The 22,891-nt window shown below is 40.6% G+C and overlaps 1 protein-coding gene across 2 annotated transcripts in view; it reads left to right on the top strand.

Annotated features, from left to right (window-relative positions):
• The window catches only part of PRKN (parkin RBR E3 ubiquitin protein ligase), a 1,179,505-nt gene that overhangs the window by 218,014 nt on the left and 938,600 nt on the right, over positions 1–22,891 (top strand). For both annotated transcript variants that reach the window (XM_058656181.1, XM_058656677.1), the window contains exon 2: positions 10,853–11,016. In XM_058656181.1, the coding sequence (XP_058512164.1) occupies positions 10,853–11,016 (164 nt within the window). The remainder of the gene's footprint in view (positions 1–10,852; positions 11,017–22,891) is intronic.

Consider the following 22,891-nt stretch of genomic DNA (forward strand, 5'->3'; position numbering starts at 1 on the left):
GCCTGGCACTTTTAAAACTGCCTCTCGATTGCACCTTGCCCAGTGCTTCTATCAAAAGGTGATTGGAGTTAAGTGCACTGAGGGCTGTTCTGCCATCGTGTGAAGACGGGTGTATTCTCACTGTTGATGCTGGCTCTGGCAGATTCAGGGCTCCCGTCTCTCTTTGCCACAAAGTTGTGACCCTGCAGACTGCACAGTCCACATCCGAACAGCGGGGAAGGTGGCTCCACTTCCATGTGCAGGTCTCCTTCGGCTGAGCTGCTTGGGGTCTGCCTGACCCTTTCCTCCCAGAGCGGCAGCCAGGTAGGGAGGACAAAATGGCAGAAGTTCTTTTCTGGCTGTTTTCCTCCTGTGACATGTCTCCCTTCCTTTTCTCAGTCTGAACAGTTTGCTTCTTTAAGCCAGGAAGAATATGATGTTACCACTTGAGTACCTACTGCCAGTCATTGGGCACTGAGTCGCAGCTATGAAAATGGCACTCGCTTCACAGAACTTCACCACGTAGAAACATCTTTCTTCCTTTGTTCGCTCTTCTGCGGTTTTTCAAGTATCATTAAAATTTTTTGTTGTTGTGTGTGTTATTAGTTCAGATTTTACAGTAGCTTTCTGCAGGGCATGCTAATCTGGCATCAATATGTGTTTTGCACCATAGTTACAGAATTGAGATGAAATGAGATATGTTGTCAAAAGAGCTTAAGCGACAGTAACAGATCAAGAATTAAGCATGAAGTCGTTAAATGACAGTGTCAGGTAGTATAATGAGGTGTTAGGTTGTATGATACTGGTGATAATTTTAAAAGGCGACAATGCTGAAAGTAACCTCATCTCTATTGAACAGTCCAACAAAGAGCAACTGTTTATTTAAGGTCATATGGCATGGAGCTGTTAGCCCAAAATGAAGTAGGTCTTGAACTGATGGAACTGGTTTACAATTTGAGTTTGTTGTTAAAGAAAAGATGGACTGTAAGTCTTAAATCCTTTTCTCTGTCAGAAGAGGATGCCCTTGCATGTTTCTGTTCCTGGTGTTTAATCCAATACCTATTCTCATGTTGCTGTTACCTAGTGTATCACCTGGTGGGAATTTCCTACCACCCTCCTCAAATTCCCTTGGTCTCTCCCCATTGATTTCCTCCATATTATTACAATATTTAGTGCTTCATAAACAGTCATAATCCATCATTCTGCTATTTAAATATATCCTGATATTGCAGGTACGGACATTGGCAGACAGTCCAGCATCCTATTGTCAAGATATATTTACCAGTTTCTTTGGGAATCCATCTTTGATTTGAAAAGTAGAGATGCATACTGCATTGAGTCTTCACATCTGGAAATAATACTCTGTTACACAGCTACTATACATTCCCTTAAATGAGAAGCCATAAAACAAAGTCAGCAACAGGAATAAAGTTAAAAAATTTACAACGCAATGGAGTTAAATAACCTGCTACTGAATGACCAATGTGTCAATGAAGAAATGAAAAAGAAAATGAAAAAGCCTTCTTGGGGAAAATGATGCTACTGTGTGATCTATGAGTCAGTGAAGAACTTAATAAGAGAAAAGAAACTATTTTGCAGAAATGAAAATAAAAACAAATATAAAACCAATGAATTACAGCAAAACAGCATTGAAGGGTCTATTGATCTTGTATTTTGCAAGGAGATTGCCTTATATCAGAAAGAGCATAAGGCATTTGTCCTTTTGGGATTAACTTACTTTCCTGAGCATAATGGTCTCTAGTTGGGACCTTCAGTGGTCTCTGATCACTTTAAAATTCACTGTTTGTAGATAAGTGGCCATTTTTCCATTCCAATTACTGTTTGTGTTCATTGTCTATATTTGCACTAGATAGGGTGTTTTTGCTTTTTATTTCTTAAACTTCTTTTAGGTAAACTTTTAAGCCTTTTACTATAATGTAAATTTGTAGCATGCTATCTCAGAAAGGAAAGAAAGAGAAGGAATGGGGGGATGGTGGCAGAGAGGAAGGGAATATTGTTGGGAGCACTGCACCTGTGCCCTGCCCTAAGATGATGCCTGGACCCTACTTCCTCTTGGAGACAGGTTTCAGGAAGTGCCCTGTGATTGGCCCTTTACTGCTTGCCTCAGGCGTGTAAGCTGATTGGAGGATTGAGAGATAGCCAGGGGCCTCGGGGGAGGGGTGAGGAGGTTCTCTGTGTAACGGAAATAACGGACTTAACTGACTTAACTGAAGGCTTCTGGGTAACGGATTTAACGGATAGGAGGGATATATAAGCCAGGGGCTTCTGCCCCAAAGAAGGAACTGAAGGTTGGAATAAAAGTGCCTCTGAAATGCTCTCCAGTATCGGGTGATTTCTTCCGCGGGACGGGAGACACAGATATCTGGTACCGTGACTCGGACAGAAGTTAGCTGGTGAATACCAGAAAGGTAAGTAGCTGAGCAGATCGCTCAGGGAGCCGCTTACAGCGGGAATTAGTTTACAACTGAGCCTTTTGCTCAGGAAGCCGCACAAGGCGGGGACGTGCACGTCAGGTTCGCAGGTTAGCGACAAGAAAAAATAAATAAATAAATAGAAAAGTTCGCAGTTGGCGACAATAAGGTTCACAGTTGAGTGACTAGAAAAAAGTTAGAGCAATGGGGAATTTGTCCTCCACAGTGCGCATGCAGCACCTGCTGCAGAGATTGTTAAGTGAGTCAGAAGAGTCAGACTTGGAGGATAAGGAAGAGGTCTCTGGAAGTGAGTCTTCTGAGGATCCTCCACCCATTAAAAGCTTGGCTAAATGCTTTGCTCTGATAACAGTTTTTGGGATGCTTATTTTGTTAGTCAGAACTTATATTACTACAGGTGGCCGCTTTTTGATTCATTCAGACCTCCATTACCTGATCCTAAGTTTTCTGTTGCCTGGTTTTCTACCTTTTAAATATCTTTTTAGTATGATCAGAAAGAAAAGGTCAAGAAAAAAAAAAAACGATTTTATCTCTTGTAATTCTTAAGGTTTCATTTGTGATGTAAAATTTTATTGCAAATAATTTGTTATAGAAGTTAACTGTAATTCACTATTAAATTATTTCAAGGTATAAGTTAAATTAATGTGGTATTTATTTTATATAAAGCATTTTTATAGTTTAAAATAATTCTTGTGTTTTCGGCTGGTTATCAAACTTTTCACTGCTTTAAATTGGTAAAGATTTTGTATTTGTTTTAAAGGTATTTGAATGATGATTTCATGTCAATAACGAAATCTAACCTATAATGTGTTATACTAACAACAACAAAAACCTTCTTCCAGATATTTTTAGCCATCCTTAAAGCGGCATCCAAGAATTCAAAAGTTTCCAAAGGGTTTCCCTTGGTATTCTTATGAGGCCTCAAGAATGCCAACGGATTTATCTCCCGTTTTGTGGAGACAGTTAATCAGGTTGATTGGATTAAGATTATTGCCAAATGTAGTAAAATTTTGTCGTGTCAAACTGTTGTATACATCCATGGAGTTGTGAAGGTTTAAATTTTAGTTTGCAATGATGAAAAGATCTCGTAACGGTGACTTTTCTTTCTCAAGGTCTTTGTTCAAGACTATTTACTTGATGATTTTACAGCTACTGGTTTCTGGAGAACACTACTATTACTAAGTTTGATTGAGAATAATTTTTTTAAGTCTCCAAAAGCATGTGTTTGTGTGTGTGTGTGCGCGCACATGTGTGTTTTAATGTTTGTCTTCTGTATATTCTAGCTTTTGTGAATTAAGTTTAAACTTCCTGTAGGAAACGTTTTAAAAAGTAGGTAAATTAATGCATACATATAATTTGCATATCAACAGCAAAAGCAGGTTGCCTTGAGCTCTGAATTCTGCAGATACTCCCAGAGCTTTCTGATAGGATTGTAAAAATATCTAAGTGATTTTAAACCTTTGCTACAAATTCATTTACTTTGAATAAGATTACTAGTTAACATGGATTTCTTAAATTTATGTAACTTAAATTACTAATAATTATTTTTAAAGTATATTATATCATTGATACATTTATTATTAACCTGTATTCCTGCCTCATTTATAACAGGAAGTAGGCCTTTGGGATAAATGTTTAGTAAAGCTATTATTTGACAGTTTTCACTTTATACTAACCCTATAAGAGTAAGCAACCTGGTACCTCAGACCCAAGGTCCAGATCCCGTCCTCATTTGGAGGCAAGGATCAGTCTATATTTTCCCAAAATACGAAAATGGTCCGAGGTGGATTCCTGAGAGGCTTGTCCGGCAAGCTCCTGCTGCTGAGTCTTGTGAAAGCTCGGGTGCTGGCCAAGATGATGGTATTTGAGTCGGAAGATCGACGGGACAAGCAAGTATATTAGGCTTTTATATATTATATATTAGTATCTGTTAAGCATTTAGGTCCTGATAGTTCCTGCCAGTTTCTCCTTAAACCAGACTATCAGATTGTCTGGTGTGTGACCCCAGCTGTTGGGGGTCTGGAGCTCTTTTTATAAATAGCTCAATTTCTACCCATGCTTTTTCTTGGAAGGTGGCATACCAAGAGTTTTGTTCAAATACTGCGCAGCGTAATGCTGCTGCAGAAAACCCCCAGTGGAATTTAGAACAGGCAGTGGGGATCTACAGGGATGTCTCTCCAAAGTTATTCAAGGAGCCAATGAGCCTTATGTTGATTTTGTAGCTAGACTTATTCAAACTGCCTCTAGAAATTTTGGGGAGGTGGAGTCAGCAATGCCTTTGGTAAAGCAGTTAGTGTATGAACAGGCTAAAAAATGGTGCTGAGAAGCAATAAAGCTGTGGAAGCATAAAAAAAAAAAAAAGATTAAAACTATGCTATATAAACAGAAAGGGGGAATAGGGATCAATATAGATTCCCAAAGGACAAGCTAGTTATTATTTTTTCAGGTGAGTGTTAATATTAGTAATTCTACTGTGCCATCACCCTGCATTGTATTGACTAGTTAAACCTTAGGAATAGTGGCCATTCTTTTACAGATAAAAACAGTACATTTAGAGGACATAAGTATTCCTACTAAAATCCTATGCGGAGTATAACCACGAATTCTTTTGAGGTGAAGCCTCCGTTTGTGCTGTGGAAGCAGCAATGTCCATGATTTTTGGAGGCCAGTTGCAGAATTGCTTTTATCCGTTTGTGTTTCTTGTTAGCAATGCTAGTTAGGCAGAGATTCACTTAACTTGTGGAATAGATTGTTTTCTTTCAGAATGTTGGAATACAACTGAGTACCCGCTGGCTGTGGTGAGGTGCGTGCCCACCTATTTTCCCAGAACGATGACAGTTAAAGAAAACGACCTGTCAGTCCACCTGCGGCCAGAGTATGACTTCGGGGTTACCTCTGCCACTGTAACAGCAATAGCTACCGGCGGTTATGACTGTGTACGCCCTGGCATGGCAGATCTCTGTGGTTCTTCAGACACAGGAGCAGTTTAACCAACATGTTTGGACTGGCTTGCTAATCATAAGCTGATGAGTGAACTTGACTTAAGAACAGGTGGACATGTTATCTGAGGTCCTCTCAGTTTCCAACTTGCAGCTAATCTATTTAGAAGCCTTTCAGTTTATTTGAATGGGATTTGAGATGTTTAGTTTGATAATTTACACAGTTTATTTGTATGGGACTCGGGATGTTCAGTTTGATATAATTATACATATGGTAATCCTGTTCAATCTGTATCTGCCCAGCCCTGGAATGCTTGGGTATTGTGCACCAGTAGGGGCAGATGTTCAGATATATCAGATTTTGCATTTATTGATAAGGTAGTGATAAAAAAATTGTAATTATAGTAGTGATAGTTCTAGAATATGGGAAGATGTTAAAGTTAATTGCAGTTGTGATGTTATCTATAATGCTATTTATGTATGTGTACAAGCTCCATTTACCTGGATTGTGTGTTACTCCTTCTATTGTCACCAATGGGTCCCGAGCATTGAATTTGCCCAGAGAGTTATCCGCTATAAATAGCACCAAAGTAGAGATTGCCACGGTAGAGCAATGGACAAATTGGATACTAAAGGGTCTTTCCTTTGCACGCCAATGGGCCGGTATAGTAGGCCTGGGCCTTATCTTATTTCTTTGGGGGTCTGCAGATGCTTCATCTTTGAGTATGGCATCAGCAGCAGCAACAGCGGCTGCTAGTGCAAGCTGTGCTTGCCCTTCACAACAGAGAATCCCCAGAAGTCTGGCTAGGCATGTTGGACTGGTAGTCAGAGACGGGTAAGTATCCGAAAAGGCTTTACCAACCTAAGACAGGCGCCACTTTCCTAGCCACGCGGTTTGCCCATGACGGGTAAGGAGAGCCTGGACTCGGAACACCTAAGACAGGCACAGTCCCTTGCTTAATAAAACAAAAAGGGGGAGTTGTTGGGAGCACTGCACCTGTGCCCTGCCCTAAGATGATGCCTGGACCCTACTTCCTCTTGGAGACAGGTTTCAGGAAGTGCCCTGTGATTGGCCCTTTACTGCTTGCCTCAGGCGTGTAAGCTGATTGGAGGATTGAGAGATAGCCAGGGGCCTCGGGGGAGGGGTGAGGAGGTTCTCTGTGTAACGGAAATAACGGACTTAACTGACTTAACTGAAGGCTTCTGGGTAACGGATTTAACGGATAGGAGGGATATATAAGCCAGGGGCTTCTGCCCCAAAGAAGGAACTGAAGGTTGGAATAAAAGTGCCTCTGAAATGCTCTCCAGTATCGGGTGATTTCTTCCGCGGGACGGGAGACACAGATAGAATATCATGTTTTAGAATTGTATCAATAAGCCAATTTGAATCTGTTAAAAAACTAAAAATTAAAATTATTTAAAAAAAACTGGAAAAGCATGGAGGCATACTAACTTTTCTGATCTGTTTAACCCTTAAAGTTTTCTGTCTACCTGAAAAAGGAGGAAACAGAACAGTTTGTTTACCCATATCCCTTCTAATCTGTGCCATACAACCAGTGGATGCTGCTTGGATTTGCTCTCCCTAAGGCTTCTCGGTGAAGTTAGGGGTCTGTGTTAGAAACAAATTAGTGTCCTATACTGAGACATTTGGCTCTGTAGTAATGATGCTTTCTGAATATTTCTAATGCATGGCCTGCATAAACTTTGTTTAACAGGTGTTCAGTTTTCTGTTTGTTTAGTTCTGAGGGCCCTTTGCTCTCTGTGCTTCTAAAAAAACTAGTCAAGGGAGGTAGTACAGTAGGGCTGCTCATCTCCTATCCCCTTTGGGGGATGCATGGTTGAAACCAACAAGATAGAATCAGTGGAAATGATGCATTTCTTTCCTGTCCTGGAAGAAAGCTGAGAAAGTTTGCAATTTATGCTACTGCTGTTCGATTCTAGCACTTTCAGATCATGACATCTGATTATCAACTAGGGCACTTTCCTAAAGCAATTATTTTTATCCAGGAAAATATTTTGGTTTGTCAAATACCTACTATGCATGTGAATATTCTTCCCACAAGAAATTCATCTGTGTGTTGGATTTGCTATTCAAAAAGTATGTTTCTAAAATATTTACATGACTTATCCCAATTGGAACCTAATTTACCCAATTGTAAGCTTTACAATTTTAGTTGTTGTGTTTATAAATAGGCTAGAGTTAGTGTGTGTATGTGTGTGTGTGTAATTCATATATTTGCAGTAGGAGTCCCATGATCTGAACTCCTAAGGAAAAATCATCAACTTGAGATCTCCTGAAATTTTTGCCTGGTTTTATTGTGGCTTTTAAATGGTTCTGAGCAGCCTTCCTCTGATGCCTCCCCCGTGGTGCTTCACCTTTTTGCAAAGATCTGTTCACACAGTAGAAACTCATTTCTAAAACTGGGATTCTACCTTTTGTCCCATGCTGCCCCCTCCCTGGCCCGAGTCTTACCTGAAGAATGGTTATCTTATGGTCTTTGAGCAAAAGATGCTGTGAATGGACCTCAAGGGCTCACAACTTACTTTTATTTCTTCTCCTCTACTTTCAAAGGTGTGGGATAAAACCTACTTAAACGTCTGTAAAAGTACCTTTTCATCTACAATTGGTAATTTTTGCTATGAATTTTTTGTATTTGTAGCACTTTCGTTGCTTCCAGTCCTTCCTTTTTTTTTTTTTTTTTATGGTGGTAAACTACATCACGGTTTGCCCTGGTGTGGTCATCTACACCGCAGCCCTCCTTCGGTGCCGTTTATATTTTACTGTATCATTTAGCCATGATTTACTATTCTTTGCTCTTATTTCCTCAAAGGCACTGTTAATTTTTTTAACCCTATCTTTAACTCATCAGCTGTATAGGGAATATTTAGTTATGTTTTAACCCCCTTGTGATGTTCTCATTTATCTTCTTAATCATAAGGAAAGAGAATATGTACATTTCATCCGAGAAGCTTCAGACAGCCTGTGATGGTAAAATTGTGCGGAGCTTTAGGGTAAAGTTAAACTGAATGTGAATTCTGATTCCAAAAAGTGGCGATGTCCTTAGGAAAGGGATTGCAATTCTCGGGTCTTCATCTAATGCTCTGTTTAATCAGGATAATAGTGGTGACCTGACTAGATCTAAGGTGCGACGCTGGACACATCATAAGTTGTTGATTATTGGCATTGTAATTTTTATTTTATTATAATTACTGTTAAGCGGATCATCTCACATTTAAATTGAGAACAAATTGGCAGTGGTACTGCATTAGAAAGAGAAACAGTAGTCACGTGTCCTTGAGGAGTTGATCACGTGTTGAAGATGGTAAGATGCATACTCAAGACAACCAGGACACCGGCACATATTTAGTTTTTGGAAAATTGTTGTGTAAATACCGCAAAGTTTTAGCTTATGTGTCACATAACAGTCCCTGTGGTTTATTTGTATTTTCAAGGTTAGACAGTTGGGGGTCCAGTGTTCTGGCCCAACAAGTTAAACCATTTGCTGCAGTGCCAACATCCTATAGGAACACTGGTTCAAGTCCCCGCTGTTTCACTTTGGATTCAGTTGCATACTAATGCACCTGGGAAAGCAGTGGAAGATGGTCCAGGTGCTTCGTCCTAAGAGCTGAGACGGCCAAGTGCCTTAGCCTGACTCAGCACCTTTGCAACCATTTCAGGAATAAACCATTATCTAGAAGATGACTTCCTCGCTCTGCTTCTCTCCCTTTCTCACTGTCACTTTGCCTTGCAATTAATAAAATAAAGCTTAAAAGAAAGGATTAGCGGTCTGAGACTTAAAGAATGAGGATTGATACAGTAGCCTGCAAGCTACAAAATCCACGAAGGCACTTGCTGGACTGGTATACTGATCTTTCTAACTCAGCTAGCTGGATTTGAACCTCTGTGCTCCAGTGCTTCACAGAGGAACCTGCCAGGTGTTGCAAGAGACACACAGTAAATATCACTGGAGGCTTCCTCTGACTGAATGTAGTTGATTGTGCCCTCCAACTGTCTGCCTATGTGTGTGTGTCAGACAGCTTGGTCCTCAGTGTGCCTATGTTGAGAAGTAATGGGACCTTTAAGAAGTGGGGTCTAGTGGAAGATTATTAGGCCATCAAAGGCATCACATTTGGAAGCGATTCACTTAGTTCTCAGGGACCCCCAGTTCTTGCTATAAAATGGGACTGCCTCCTGGGCCTGGCCTCTCTGCCTTCATCCACTTCCTTTTCTGCTTCTCCCCCACACTGGGATACAGCCACGGGAGCCTCGCCAGAGGCCAGACAGATGAACTAGCCTGATTTGGAGCATGCAGCCTCCAAAACCTTGAGCTGAACCAACCTCTTTTCTGGATCACAGCCACTCAAGGCATTTGTTACAGCAACAGAAAATGGACTGCTACCTGCCCAGAGTCGGCTCCCCTTGCGTTGGAGCCAAAAGCAAGAGGACTCTTGAAAGAGGTCACATTTGAAGTGGGCCGTGTCTTTGGACAGGATTGAATAAGAGGGGTGGAAGAGGAAAGGTATAAATGATAGAAAGATACTGAGTTTCTGAAAGTGTTTATATTAGCAAAGCACACACGTTTTACCATACAGTGATACAGGTATGTTTTATGCCATAGAAGAAGGGTCATGGGTTATTGTGCCCAGTGGCCTATGAAGGATTCCAAGGCATCCAAGTTGTGTCCCATCAGAACTCTGGATTGATAAGGCTTCCTTTGTAGCATGATGTATAGTGGTTGCAGATGGGGCAATGGGTGGGACTGTAGGAAAATGGATCAATGCTCCGGGTGGGAAGCTACTGCAAGCATCTAGCAAACATGTAATGAGAGGTCAACGTCGAGCAGCATGGGCAGGGGAGGAGGGGACAACACCAATGTGAGAGGCAGCAAAAGGTGCTGGACACTGCAGGGAGAAGGCTGTGTGCTCCCAGCTGTCAGAAGCTTCAAAAGACAAACTGTCCACAGCCCCAGCAGAGCAGTCTGTGCTGCACCTCCAGAGCTGAGAGCGTCTTCGCTGGGGTCCATAACGTGCCTTGGGTTTTTGCAGTGACCTTGAACGCTGCTCGCACGTTGCTTTCCTTTCTGTTGGGGGGCGAGGTGGGGACTGTGGATGGAGGGTGAGCTTGCAGAACTCCTGCAATCTCCTGGATAAACTCTTGGGGATCTTACAATTCCAATCAAGCGGGGGTTCCAGTTGAGTCCCTCTGTTTCCCAGGATAAATGTCAAAAGGATAGCGCAGTTTTGGTTTGCGGGTGACCGACGAGTATATGAAAGGGAAATCCTATGGGGAAGCTCCATTATTTTTTCTGATCTATCTTTCCAGATACATTAATTTTTGTTGTTGTTACAAGTGAAAGAAAATGCATGCCATTCACTGAAGGGCAGGTTAGGGCAAGTCAGTTCAGGGATGTTGAGATCACCATTTGCGGGCTTTGAGTAATGCTCGATTTCTTTCTTGTCTCTCTTGCAATTTTTGTGGTTCAGTGTTTGTCAGGTTCAACTCCAGCCATGGTTTCCCAGTGGAGGTCGATTCTGACACCAACATCTTCCAGCTCAAGGAGGCGGTTGCTAAGCGACAGGGGGTTCCGGCTGACCAGTTGCGCGTGATCTTCGCAGGGAAGGAGCTCGGGGACGACTGGACAGTGCAGGTGAGTTTCCCCAGGGTCCATTGCTCTTGGGACGCCAGCGGCCCAATCTCCAGTGCCACTTCTGCCTGTCAATCTGACATGTATGCCTGAGGTCTAACAGAATAAATAGTGCCTGGGGATTCCTTGAACTTTACTCCACACTGCTTCATTAATTTTGACCTTCTTAATTATGCATTAAAACAGCAAGCAGGGAGGATTGGAAGAACCACTGTGAGTCTGGTGAGGGAATGTGGGGCGCATGAGCTGGGCGCAATGAATAAATGTTTACTGACTGTAGGAGCAACCAGACACAATTTCTGTGTCTGTTCAGTTCCTACCTGGCTTATTCCGTTTGCATCTTAATGAAAAAGGATTCAGATAAATTGCTCCCAGTCAGGCTGCTCAGCCCGAGTGTGACTCCTGGAGGACAGTTGGGGCCGCCTTTGCCTGTGCGGGGTGGGGGGCTGCCTTTGCCTGTGCGGGGTGGGGGGCTGCCTTTGCCTGTGCGGGGTGGGGGGGCTGCCTTTGCCTGTGCGGGGTGGGGGGCTGCCTTTGCCTGTGCGGGGTGGGGGGCTGCCTTTGCCTGTGCGGGGGCAGGTGCTTCTGGGGCCCCATTGAGAACAGGTGCTGAGAATCCCCTTCCCAGTTGCAGAGCCTGATGAGACAGGAAAAGGCCTCAACACAGCTAAGTATACTTTTCTGGCGATTTTTCCAGAGTTTTGTCAAATTTTCCCCGGCAAAGGCCTCTGGCCACTATAGAGTGAGCCTTGCATGTGTTCTTTCCTGATCCCTGGGGCTCCAGGGTACCGCATGGCATCACAAGCATGGTGGGGAATCTCAGCAGACAACTGGTGAACAGGACTGTGACCTGGAAGTCACAGTGGCTGGGAGGAGCCAGCAGATGCAGTTCTGTGTGTGTTCAAGTGACTCTGTAAATGCTGTTGAATGATCCCAGCCTCACTTTCTCCTTTTGGACCAGGCCCACCAGTGCAGTCCTGAGACCTTTGGCAGGGAGGCCCTGCCTGTAGTCACATCCTATCACTAACTCTTCTTAGCCCTGACACTTGCTGCTCTGTGAAGTGCCTTTGGCATTCCAGTACAGGAAGGAGCCTTAGAAATGCAAATTGATGCCCTCACTCTCCTCTCCTGCTTGTGCAGGGGAGCCACAGGCTCATTGTGCACAAAGTGCTGTGCTTTTGCTTTTAGGCAATTTGTTTTTATAAAGGAGAAGCAAAAGCCAAAAAGTGTTTTGATACATTTTATTTTTTAAATTTCATTCAACTAAAAAGCTTTTCACTGTACCTGCCAGCTTCTAAATCCAGGAATATTTCCTTCACAAAGACATGACTTTAAAAGAACTCTTTGAGTGAAAACATTTTACATTAGCAAAATATCTAGGTGTTGAAGTTACTGACCTCTGCCCTTTCAGCTGATTGATAAAATAACCAGCTACTTCACATTCGGTTGAAATAATTGATACAGATGAATGATTTCTACAAACACATGTTTACAGTGTCTGTGGATTCAACTGTCCTTGTTTTGGTAAACTCTTGAAGTGGTGGTCTGTAGTGTTCTGGGCTGCTTCGGGGATCCAAAAGAGAAGTCAAACGCAGGCCCTGCCTTTAAGAGGTTGCTCTTCATTTAGGTGGTTCTAAAACAGAAAGAAATATTACGTAGAATTGTTTGAGATTGTCATTTTTAGAATATTATCACCAGCAATTATACTGTGGTGGTTCAACCAAATAGTCGTAAGAATGTCAACTGTAATATCGCAACTGGCGAGTAAGTATTAGGAAGTTCAATGGTGGATGAAACACATCCGGGTCACCAGGAAGAACTCCAAGGATGAACTCAGCTCAGGTAGGACTCCACAGATGGAGGACAGAGAACAGAAAATACTTTGCAGAGGAGATGTGGAAGACTGGGCAAGTGGCGTTGTTGAGTTTGGTCCAGAGTACAAGGTTCTAGAAGGAAGAGGTGGTAAGGAACTACCCGTGCTGTGACGAGATGGGGGAAGACGTGGTGAAAGAGGACTTTGGGCTTGGTAACCATGAGCCCCTCGGGACTGCAGGTCAGTACAGGGTTTGAGGAAACTAGAGGGTGGAGGTTTGCAGGAAGCAAGGCCTGGCAGGATGTCATTTGCGCAGCTCGGAACTTCACAGTAGAAATGTGTGCACATGAGGGGTGTTCTTGAACGAGAAGTAGATCCTGTGCCTTTGTTAAAACTTTTGAGGCCAATATGTCTGTGGAGTCCTGGAGTACACTAAGCCGTTACAGATGCTAGCCAGAAAGAAAGGACCCCGTTGGGACAAGTTCCCGCAAATGCATGATGCCAACATGTTGGACGAAATTTCTACCGAACATAAGAGTGTTTGACAATGGAAAGAAAGCTTACATTGAACCCACTTAGTCTTGAACTACCAAGGGCAGGACAGTGGAATGTGGAGCAAGCTTTGGGTCGGGGATCTTCTGTAGAGAAAGCCCTTGTTGCTTCTGAAGTGCTTGGGGTTCTCAGCAGACCACCGTGTCACCTTGGGCATTGATGGGATTTTAAGTAAGGCTGTTAATATCCACTCAAGAATATGAAATGGTCTTTTGTTCTTAGCCCATAGCTTTATACTAATTAACCTCTCCCATCTTTCCTCCCCTCCAACTTCTGGCCCTTGTAATTAAATTTATACAGCTAAGGATTTACGCATCTCTACATTGTACTGTTTCCTAGCCCTTGACATTATGCAGAGCTGACTTCTACACAGTCAAAATCAGTGTGAATATACAATTTCATTTTCTGATTATCTTTCACTTAGCGTTAAAAGCATTTTCATGGTATATCATTCCCATTGCTAAGTGTATGGATTATAATCTAGACTGTTTATATCATCATTTGGTTTTTAAGAAGTTAGGTAATGTCAAGTTCTTAACGTTATAAATTAAGGAAGACCAATTTCTAAGAACATATGTAATACTTAGAGAAATTAAACTCTGAGTCTTTTTGCTCATTTGTAAAATGAGAAATACTTATTAACCATAGACCCTATCTTGTTCAAATTTTGTAAGCGGTAAATAAGCCTGTCAAGAAGTTGCAAAGCATACAGTAAGCATTGGGCCCTGTTTTATTTTCACTCAAAGTTTTTTCTAAAATACCTGTAAGTTTGTATGCAGATGTAAGAACTAGCATAGAGGAGAAGTTTGCAGTCCTTTTTCTGGTTTCCTGAAAAGCAGCATTTTTCCAAAGCAGAAAAATACATGGTCTCCTCTTTTTGGTGGTCTCATTTACTAGTTTCAGTTACTTGGATGCAGCTTTGGTCTGAAAATACCACTTATCATGATTCTTTAAGAAGAGCAAGACATCAAGTTCCCAAACTGTGATTGCAATTATTGTTATTGTTGTTGCTCATGTTTTACTGTGCCTAATTTATCCTTTCCGTCTACCAAGGGTATGTATGCGTACAAGAATAGCAGCTAGAAGGCTCGTTGCTGTCTGCCATTTCAGTCCTCAGGCCCTAGGTGTGTGGTTCAGGGGTGACGGCCGTGTCACGATTGTGTGTCAGCATTGCTGTATTTCACATATGGAATATTTGTCACTCTCAGGGCCCCCTCTTGTCCTTTTACCGCCACACCCTCTTCTCTCTTCCTCCCACCTCTTCTGTAAACCTCAATAATCAGCAAGCTGTTCTCTGAGTCTATTACTCCTCACGGCTGGAATGTCATACAAATGGAATTCAGCAGACAACCTTTCAGACTGGCATGAATTCTTTCATACTCATGAGCTGTGTGCATGAATGCTGTGTTTCCTTCCTTCTTAGTTCGTTCTTCCATATATATATATGTGTATATATATATATGTATATATATATATATATGTATATGTATATATATGTGTATGTATATGTATATATATACACGCACATATGCATACATCTTTTACTGCTTAGTAGTATTCTGTGATAAGGGTACCTACCCATATGACAACTTCTTTAAACATTGTCCTGTTGAAACAGCAGAGTTCTTTTAAGATTTTGGCAAACGTAAGTGTACCTGAAATAGTAAGTATCCATTCACAGCTCTTTGTGTTAATAATGAGAGTCTTCATTCGTATTGGATAAATAACCAAGAATGTGATTACCTTGTTGAATGGCAAGTATCTTTTTCACCTTTTTTTAAAACACTGCATTATTTTTAAAATGGCTCCATCTTTTTTATATTATGAACTAGCAATATGAAGGTGATCTAATTTCTCCATGTATTCATTAACATTTAGCATTGTCACGTTTTACAGTGTAGCTGCTTTACCGTTTCTCTAGATATTTATTAATGTGTTCATAGCTGCTCACAATGTACTGTAATTGTCATTGTACAGTTTACGTATAGTTTTCAAGTCCTGATTCCCTTTAGTCCCCAGCTATAATATATTTGTCATAATTATTTTTTCTACTTTTTAAGCTACACAAGACTATCTTAAAATTTTTTTCAGTTCTCAAATATAATTTATAAAAGAGGGATAAGGCAGCCAATCTGTATTCCTTTCTTCTTCCTACGGCTCCAATTTTCTTACGTGCTTCATGTATGTTCAGAGAACATCATCTAGCTACGTATTTACGGCAGGTCGTCTTGTGAAAAATTATCTTGGTTTGTCTTTGCCTCAACATGTGTTGCTTTATCCCAGATCCCAACTGATTTTTCATTTACTCTTGATTGACAATTCTTCTGAGCATTTAAAAAATCACAGTGCCACTTCTTGCATCCTTCATAGATTATGAAGAAAAATCTGCTGTCATTAAAATAGTTTCACTCCCTATAGATAAACTAATAATTATCTGCTTTATTTCAATATATATATTTTTTTTTTGCCTCTCATTGCTTTTAAAAAGTTTAATTCCAGTGTATTTTGATGTCGGTTTCTTTGTATCTTTCCTCTTTGGAGTTTATTCAGCATCATACATCTATAGGCTTATTGTCTTAGAAAATTCAGGAAATTGTCCACCAGTGTTTCTGTGGGCAGTTGTTCACTTGTATTTTCTTCAGGACTGTCAGGATACAAGTGTTGAAATCTCTGTTATTGTCCTATAGGTCTCTGTGGTTCTGCTCTGCCCTTGCTTCCTTCCCTGCTTCCCTGCCTCCCTCCTTCCTCTGACCATCTATGGTTCTGTTTTTCTTTTCTGGCCTTTTTTCTTTCCGTTGCTCATAATGTTAATGTCTGTTACTGCTCATCTTTTAGGCCACGGATTTTCCTGTCTCCTCCATTATTCTATTAATTCCATTCACTGAGCTTTTTAAAATAAAAAACAAACAAATAAACAAAAACCAGTACTCAAGTCATTCTTTGCTGCTGTTGGTTGTCGGGGTCTTCCGTCCGTGCAGAAGAATTCACCCGACACTCCAGGTTCTATATCTTGAGGTGCTTTATTCTTCCAACCAGTCCATTTCCCAGCGGGTTGACTGGACTTCTACTACCTCCCGTTTTTCTTCCGTTAACCTCTGCTTTATTCCCCAACCTTCTTGTCACCCCTAGTCTTCTTCTTCCGTCCGTCCATCCGTCTCTCCCAGTCGTACTCTGTCCTCCGTCTCCGTTCGTCCGTCCGTCCGTCTCCATTCTCTGTCTTCTGTCTTCTGTCTTCCGTCCCCGTCACCGTTGCACGCAGCAGGCACGCCAATCATGGCTCTGATCACGCGTAGCACACGCACTAAGCATGCAGCTACAGGCCAATCAGAAGGCACTTCCTGAAACCTGTGTACCGCCAAGCTCCGGGTGGAGGAGAGGTCTCAGCGCCATGTTAGGGCACACGTGCAGTGCTCCCGACAGTTGGTGGCTAGAAATGAAGCCACATTTTTTTCTATGACATTTTCTCAGAGTAGGCTGGTCATTGTCTAAGTGTTTATTTGTCGATAGACGGCCAGGTTGGAAAGAAGGCTATTTGTGGGCTGTATTTTGGTGTTATTGTTTTGTCTACCTGGATTGACTGTTGAGGGGTTGGGGCGGGGGTGCTTCAATTCTAGCAAAGTATGAGGAAAAGGAAACTGAAGGCACTTACCCAGTCTTCTTCCGTTGGTCCCAGTGCCTCTGCACGTTTTCTTCTTTCAGAATCTCTGTGTGCTTGGATTCCAGGTAATTCCAGATGTGTTAGTGCACCTGTGGGAGGAACAAGAGAATGTAGATCAAATCCACCTTCCCGTATCTCTGGCAGATCATCTGTTTTTTTGATGTCCATTTTTTTCCACTTTCCTTCAAGTTTTTAAATCTTGCTGATAATAAAACTTGCAATACATAGAAATAATTATACTCTTTGATTCTCAGAAGGGCCTATGGATGTAGTATTAGGGGCTGATTATTTGAAAAATATTTTAATGTATCAAATCTACTATAGTCTCACAAATATTTCTTACTATTAAATTCATAAAATCATTTTTGTGATGCCCATTTTCATAAGACTATTATATTAGGCTATTTATTTACCCAGGTAAGTTAATAAAAACTGTTGAAACTCATCAAGCTGACGGATACAGTCTGATACCTTGATGACCATGGTATGTGTCCGTATGTGCAGAATACTGTCAGGATACACCTTTCATCTTAGAGTACTATTAATAGAGGCTTGGTTACATTACCCATGATAAATATGAAGAAAGAAAAGACAATAAACAGACAGTGAACAACTGCAAGACTGTGCATCACCCTCCCGTTTCACTTTCCCTGCAGTGTTCCATGGTATATATTTAACATTAGCTCATGTGCAAGGTTCATGTCCTTATTGTGAGAAGCCATGTCTCATTATACATGTTATGTATATGCCGTAAAGTATAGTACCTGAAATGATAAAGGGAAGCTGAATAGCAATGAGCTATTGTTAACATATGTTCTTCTGTGCCAGATATGTCACTGAATGCCGCCCATCAAGTTCACATTTAAATGTTACTGCCTCACAATGCAAGTCATATGTAAACACAGTTTGCCAGCATCTCCACATTAAATTGTGCTTTAATCAAAGTTCTATAAGTATTAGAAGTTATCTTTTCTTAACATAATCTGTGCACTTAAATGTATAATGCTGGTAAAATATAAGACCACCTGATAATAGTAAAGGTAAAAATACATAAGTATGAGTTATGGTGCTAAAATCTATTATTTATATATATTTTTAAGAATAGGTGGTTATTTAAGCTATATATTGGTATATGCCAATGTCATTTAATAGAAATGCTACCTAAGTGTATTAAGGGATAAGTAATGAAGAAATAACATAAAGCACCATAAAGAAGAAAACAAGTTTCAGAAGCACAGTTAAACAATATTAATTATTTATTCAGACACATCACAAACTTCTGCACACACGTTTGATTGTTCTATCTTTAACTTCATGACCAAGCTGGCATACACAGATGTTCAATTAATTCATTTTTTACTTCAGGTAAACCAGGTGCTGTTAAAGATAATTCTGTAAGAGACTATAATCATTTTTCTTCAAAGCAAACCATTATTTATTCTTCAGTAGTAGCCCCTGGGGCAATAGCCAGGACTCCAAGGCCAAGGCACATGCGATTACCTACTAATTAGTAATACATTCCTACTACATTTCTACTTCTACAACTTATCTATGATTTAATGGGAGAAATGCATCAAAAGAGAAAAAATATAAAGATCCAAGACAAAAAGTATCAAATATTAAATCCCCCTACAACTACAGGCTTTACAACTCCATAAACAGTCAAACAATAATTAAAAACATGTCTCTATATTATTAATAAAAGCACACTATACTTACTCCAGCCAAAAAATATGTAAAAGTGGCTAAAACAGATACATTTTCTGTGCTCCAAAGAATTGGAGACAGGCTAAACTTTAAGGTCATGGTAACTGTATTGATCGCCATAGCAGTTTCAGCTCATACACCCGTCACTTTCCTTAGTTTGTAGGATACTTATCAAGCTCTTTCCTAGAAGGCGTGCTACACATCTGGGCCTGATTCCAGGGCAATGGTTAGGCAGACAGTAAGGTGTCCAGAAACAGCATGAACTTGATTGTACTGTTGTGTATAAATTGTTAAAGACCCACTCACCAATACATTATCAGTAGCATTAGCTTTCAAGCTCACATCAGTTACAAAAACCATCTCACCAAGGCGAGCAACAATGCCTCAATAGCTTACAGAATCCTTACATGGGGTGGTTGAGTGTCTGCAAAAAGGAGGTGAAACTGTGTTGAGGTGGTTGGAGAGACACCTGGCAGGCCTTGCCAACAGGGGAGCTATTCTCCTTACACCTTTGTGTACCACAATGACACAAAAGCTGGGAGGCCTTGGGAGCCTCAGGAGTGTACATAGCCAGTGTAATTCATTTTCACCTCCTACTAAGAAACAAAAAGCTAGAAGAAACAGCATTATATTTAGAGTCCTAGTGATTTTTCTCTATGTTAGAGTACTATGGTGTCAATGGCATCCTCATCACAGAACCAGCACCAGCATCGTCTCAGAGGGGCCACCGTGTACTGAGGCTGACTGCTAGCTGCTTTGGCTTCTTGCCTTCAGGAGCATGTGGAGACCCCTTGAGTTATCCCAAGGAGGGGCACATTAGTTTTGTAGCCATTGATGCTGCCAGACATCCGAGTCCAGATGCAATGGAGAAGCATCTCTGTGAAACACATCACTACTGCAGGAGATCTCTGTTCCTGGTGGCTTATATACACCCCTCGGGAACAGTCTCCAAATTACTTACCTCTGTGTATAATTCAGAACCCTCAGCAGTATTTTCAGGTTGAAGGGCAGTCTTGACATTTCCAGTACCCCTGCAGACTTAGCATCTTTGAAGACTGCTTTGGCTAAACAGTGGCTTGAAGGGGAAAAAAAGTCAAGATTCTCTAAGCTTCTGTGAGGCTGAAGATACCTAATCTGAAGATCTATTTACCAGGCTCATGTCTCACACTCATCAAGCTTTATTCCAGGGCAAGCACTGTGTGCAGCAATAAGATTTTGGAAACAACCAAGCCTCAGATTTTTGCATCAGATGTGGTTTTATAGACAGTGCGATGCAAAAAGCTGTGTCATTGGAAACCCAGAAAACAGAGAAATACATACATGACAATGCATGCTCGCTATTTTCTGTGTGTACATATTCTTGGATTATGTTTTTAATGCACCAATAGCTCAAAGGTACTTATATTTTATTTCTTTACATGTACATTATATGGAAGGTAATGCCAAATGGATTTTACAGTATTCCCTCATAACTTTAGAGAGTCCTAGAGGCAGAGAAAATAGGTTTATGGGAGAGTAGAGTTCTACTTCCACGACCTAACACAATGTGTTAGCTTCTAAGAATGCAGTCAGTGAAGTGTAATTAAGTGAAATTAACTTTAAGAAAGTTACTGTTGTCACAATGGATTGTCACAGGCTTATGCTGAGAGAGATGATGCTTTGGCCATACGTTACTGCAAGGACAGGCAAACACAACTGAAATGGGCATGCACTGTCTCTCACATATCGGTTATCTTCTGCAAGATCATGATTTGTGACTCGGTGTCAGTGGAGGTTGTGGGTATCATGGTTTATGGATTTTCATGTTTGTGTCTCTCTGGTTCCACACACACGGGTCAGATAGTATTTAATATATAGGGTACGTATGGCAAATTAATAAAATGGGGCCCAGCAAAATGGCATAGTAGCTGAAGTTCTTGCCTTGCGTATGCCGGGATCCTGTTTGGCAGGCAGTTCGCATACTGGCTGTTCTACTTATCCTATCCACCTCCCTGCTTGTGGCCTGGGAAAGCAGTCAAGGATGGCCCAAAGCCTTGGGACCCTGCACCCACAAGGGAGACCCTAAAGAAGCTCCTGGCTTCAGATCAGCTCAGCTCTGGCCATTGAGGCCACTTGGGGAGTGAACCAGCAGATGGAAGAGCTTTCTTTGTTTCTCCTTCTCTATGTAAAGCAGACTTTTAGGTAAAAGTAAATAAATCTTTAAAAAATAAATTAATAAAGCATTCTGACATGAGAGGGAGAAATGAGGCCTGTGAGAAACCACTGAAGTTTTTGTTTTGAAGCACATCACAGACTTTTTCCATTGAGTGGGCTTTTGGAAACTTAAGACTGTGAAGGAAATTTCCTGCTTGTTTTCACATCTTTAAGTCCTTCAAAGGGAGTTTGATCTGTGTGTTTGCATTCTGTTTATGCATAATTCATCAAAACATTGTTCTGAAAAGAGCAAAAATAAAAACAAAAAACTTGTGAAATATATTTCTAGTGCTATTTATAACGTGGGCACCAGGAACTTCAGAACCTGCCTGAGCAGAAAACCTCTGCTGCCTTGGGTTTCCAGTTCTGCCTGTCATTCTGTCTCAATTTAAGTGTCACTGAGATGCAAGCTGTTCTTGCAGAAGTCTAAATGTCTTCTGTGTTTTTTTTTTCTTTTCATTTCTGGGGAGTTTGATGATGTCACCCCAGACATACACTTACTATTACACTGCACAGCGGAGTTAAAATTTCAAGAATGTCATATGCTAGATGAAATCACTTGGTTAGCATTCAGCTAGACTTTCCAATACAATATTATAATGAACTATGTATGAATAATTCTAAAGTCAGACTGTGATGGGAAAGTCATTTAAATTTTCTAGTCTTTATTTTCCCCAAGTATAAAATTGGAACAGATACCTGCTCGCTTATATGATTGTTTCAAACAGTAAATGGAATTTTGCCTACAAAGGACTGACACATATTCGCATTTAGGGAATTAGTAGTTTAATCCAATGAAGAATTTATCCAACTTAAACTGTGTATTTCTGCTGTGCTCCAGAGTCACCCTGAAGTTTGTTGTACTTTAAAAAACTCCGGAAGGGAACACGTTTGTCTGGGCTGTACTGCCCATTCCCAGCTTAGACTAAACCTCAGCATAGTATCATGAGGCTTGTGTGTGGAAGATTGTTTGATGTGGGTCTTCTGATAAACTGATACCTTAAGAAAAGAACATATTCTGTTCTGAGGTGTTCCGTTCTTCTTTAATGTGCTGAATGTATCTGCATTTACCATTTTATGTCCGAAGCAATTTTATGGGTACTTACTGTTCCAAATGTTTAATGAGGATCACACAGTAATTTGATATTGCTCCTAAGAGTTTGTGAGTCACTTGAATGTTAAATAGGGGGCAAGAAGAGCAAAAGACACCGTGGAGAGAAAATGCACTGTAAGACCTACTTAAGTGAGTAATCTGTTGCCATTATAATTTATAAAGAGAGTGAAGTCTCTAAATTTATGTTTCTGTCCTTTTGTTGTCTACTTAAAGCTCCCTATGCTTTCTTACTTTGCAGATTAAATTAGTCACTTTTTGTGTTTGCATTTATTTTGAGTGCTTTAAAAGGGAAAGTTTGATTTCTTCTTGGTTGACATTAATAGATGGCTTCTTATTTCTAGTTGGTGAGATCACCTCTGTTCTTATCCATTAACAACGTCTGATGGTTTTACAAATATGTACATAAAATTGTATATTGGTTATTTTTGTCTCTTATTACTAGTTAATAATTTTAAAAATAATTTCTTCCACTTCTGTGTAACAGGGAATATGGGCTTAGTTAGATAAAGGAAAATTTTCCATATAATATTTCTCATTGCTTAAAATGTAGCACTAAAAATCTCAAAAAAGGAATTTGACCATATACAAAAAAAATGAAAGAATAATAAGTACTGTTTGAAAGCAGAAATAAAATCATTGATTACTTTAACATTTAAAAAATTCTAAATTATACCTAATAATTCTAGATATGTATAGGGTCCAGTGTAATATTTCAGTGTGCAAATATAATATATATAATTAGCTCAGTGTGATTGGTGTATTCATCACCTCAATAACTTATCATCTCTTTGTGTGGGAAATGTCCCAAATCTCCTCTGCTGGTTATTTTGAAGTATTTGAC

This window comes from Ochotona princeps, chromosome 1 (assembly GCF_030435755.1).
Source record: "Ochotona princeps isolate mOchPri1 chromosome 1, mOchPri1.hap1, whole genome shotgun sequence".
Classification (NCBI taxonomy): domain Eukaryota; kingdom Metazoa; phylum Chordata; class Mammalia; order Lagomorpha; family Ochotonidae; genus Ochotona; species Ochotona princeps.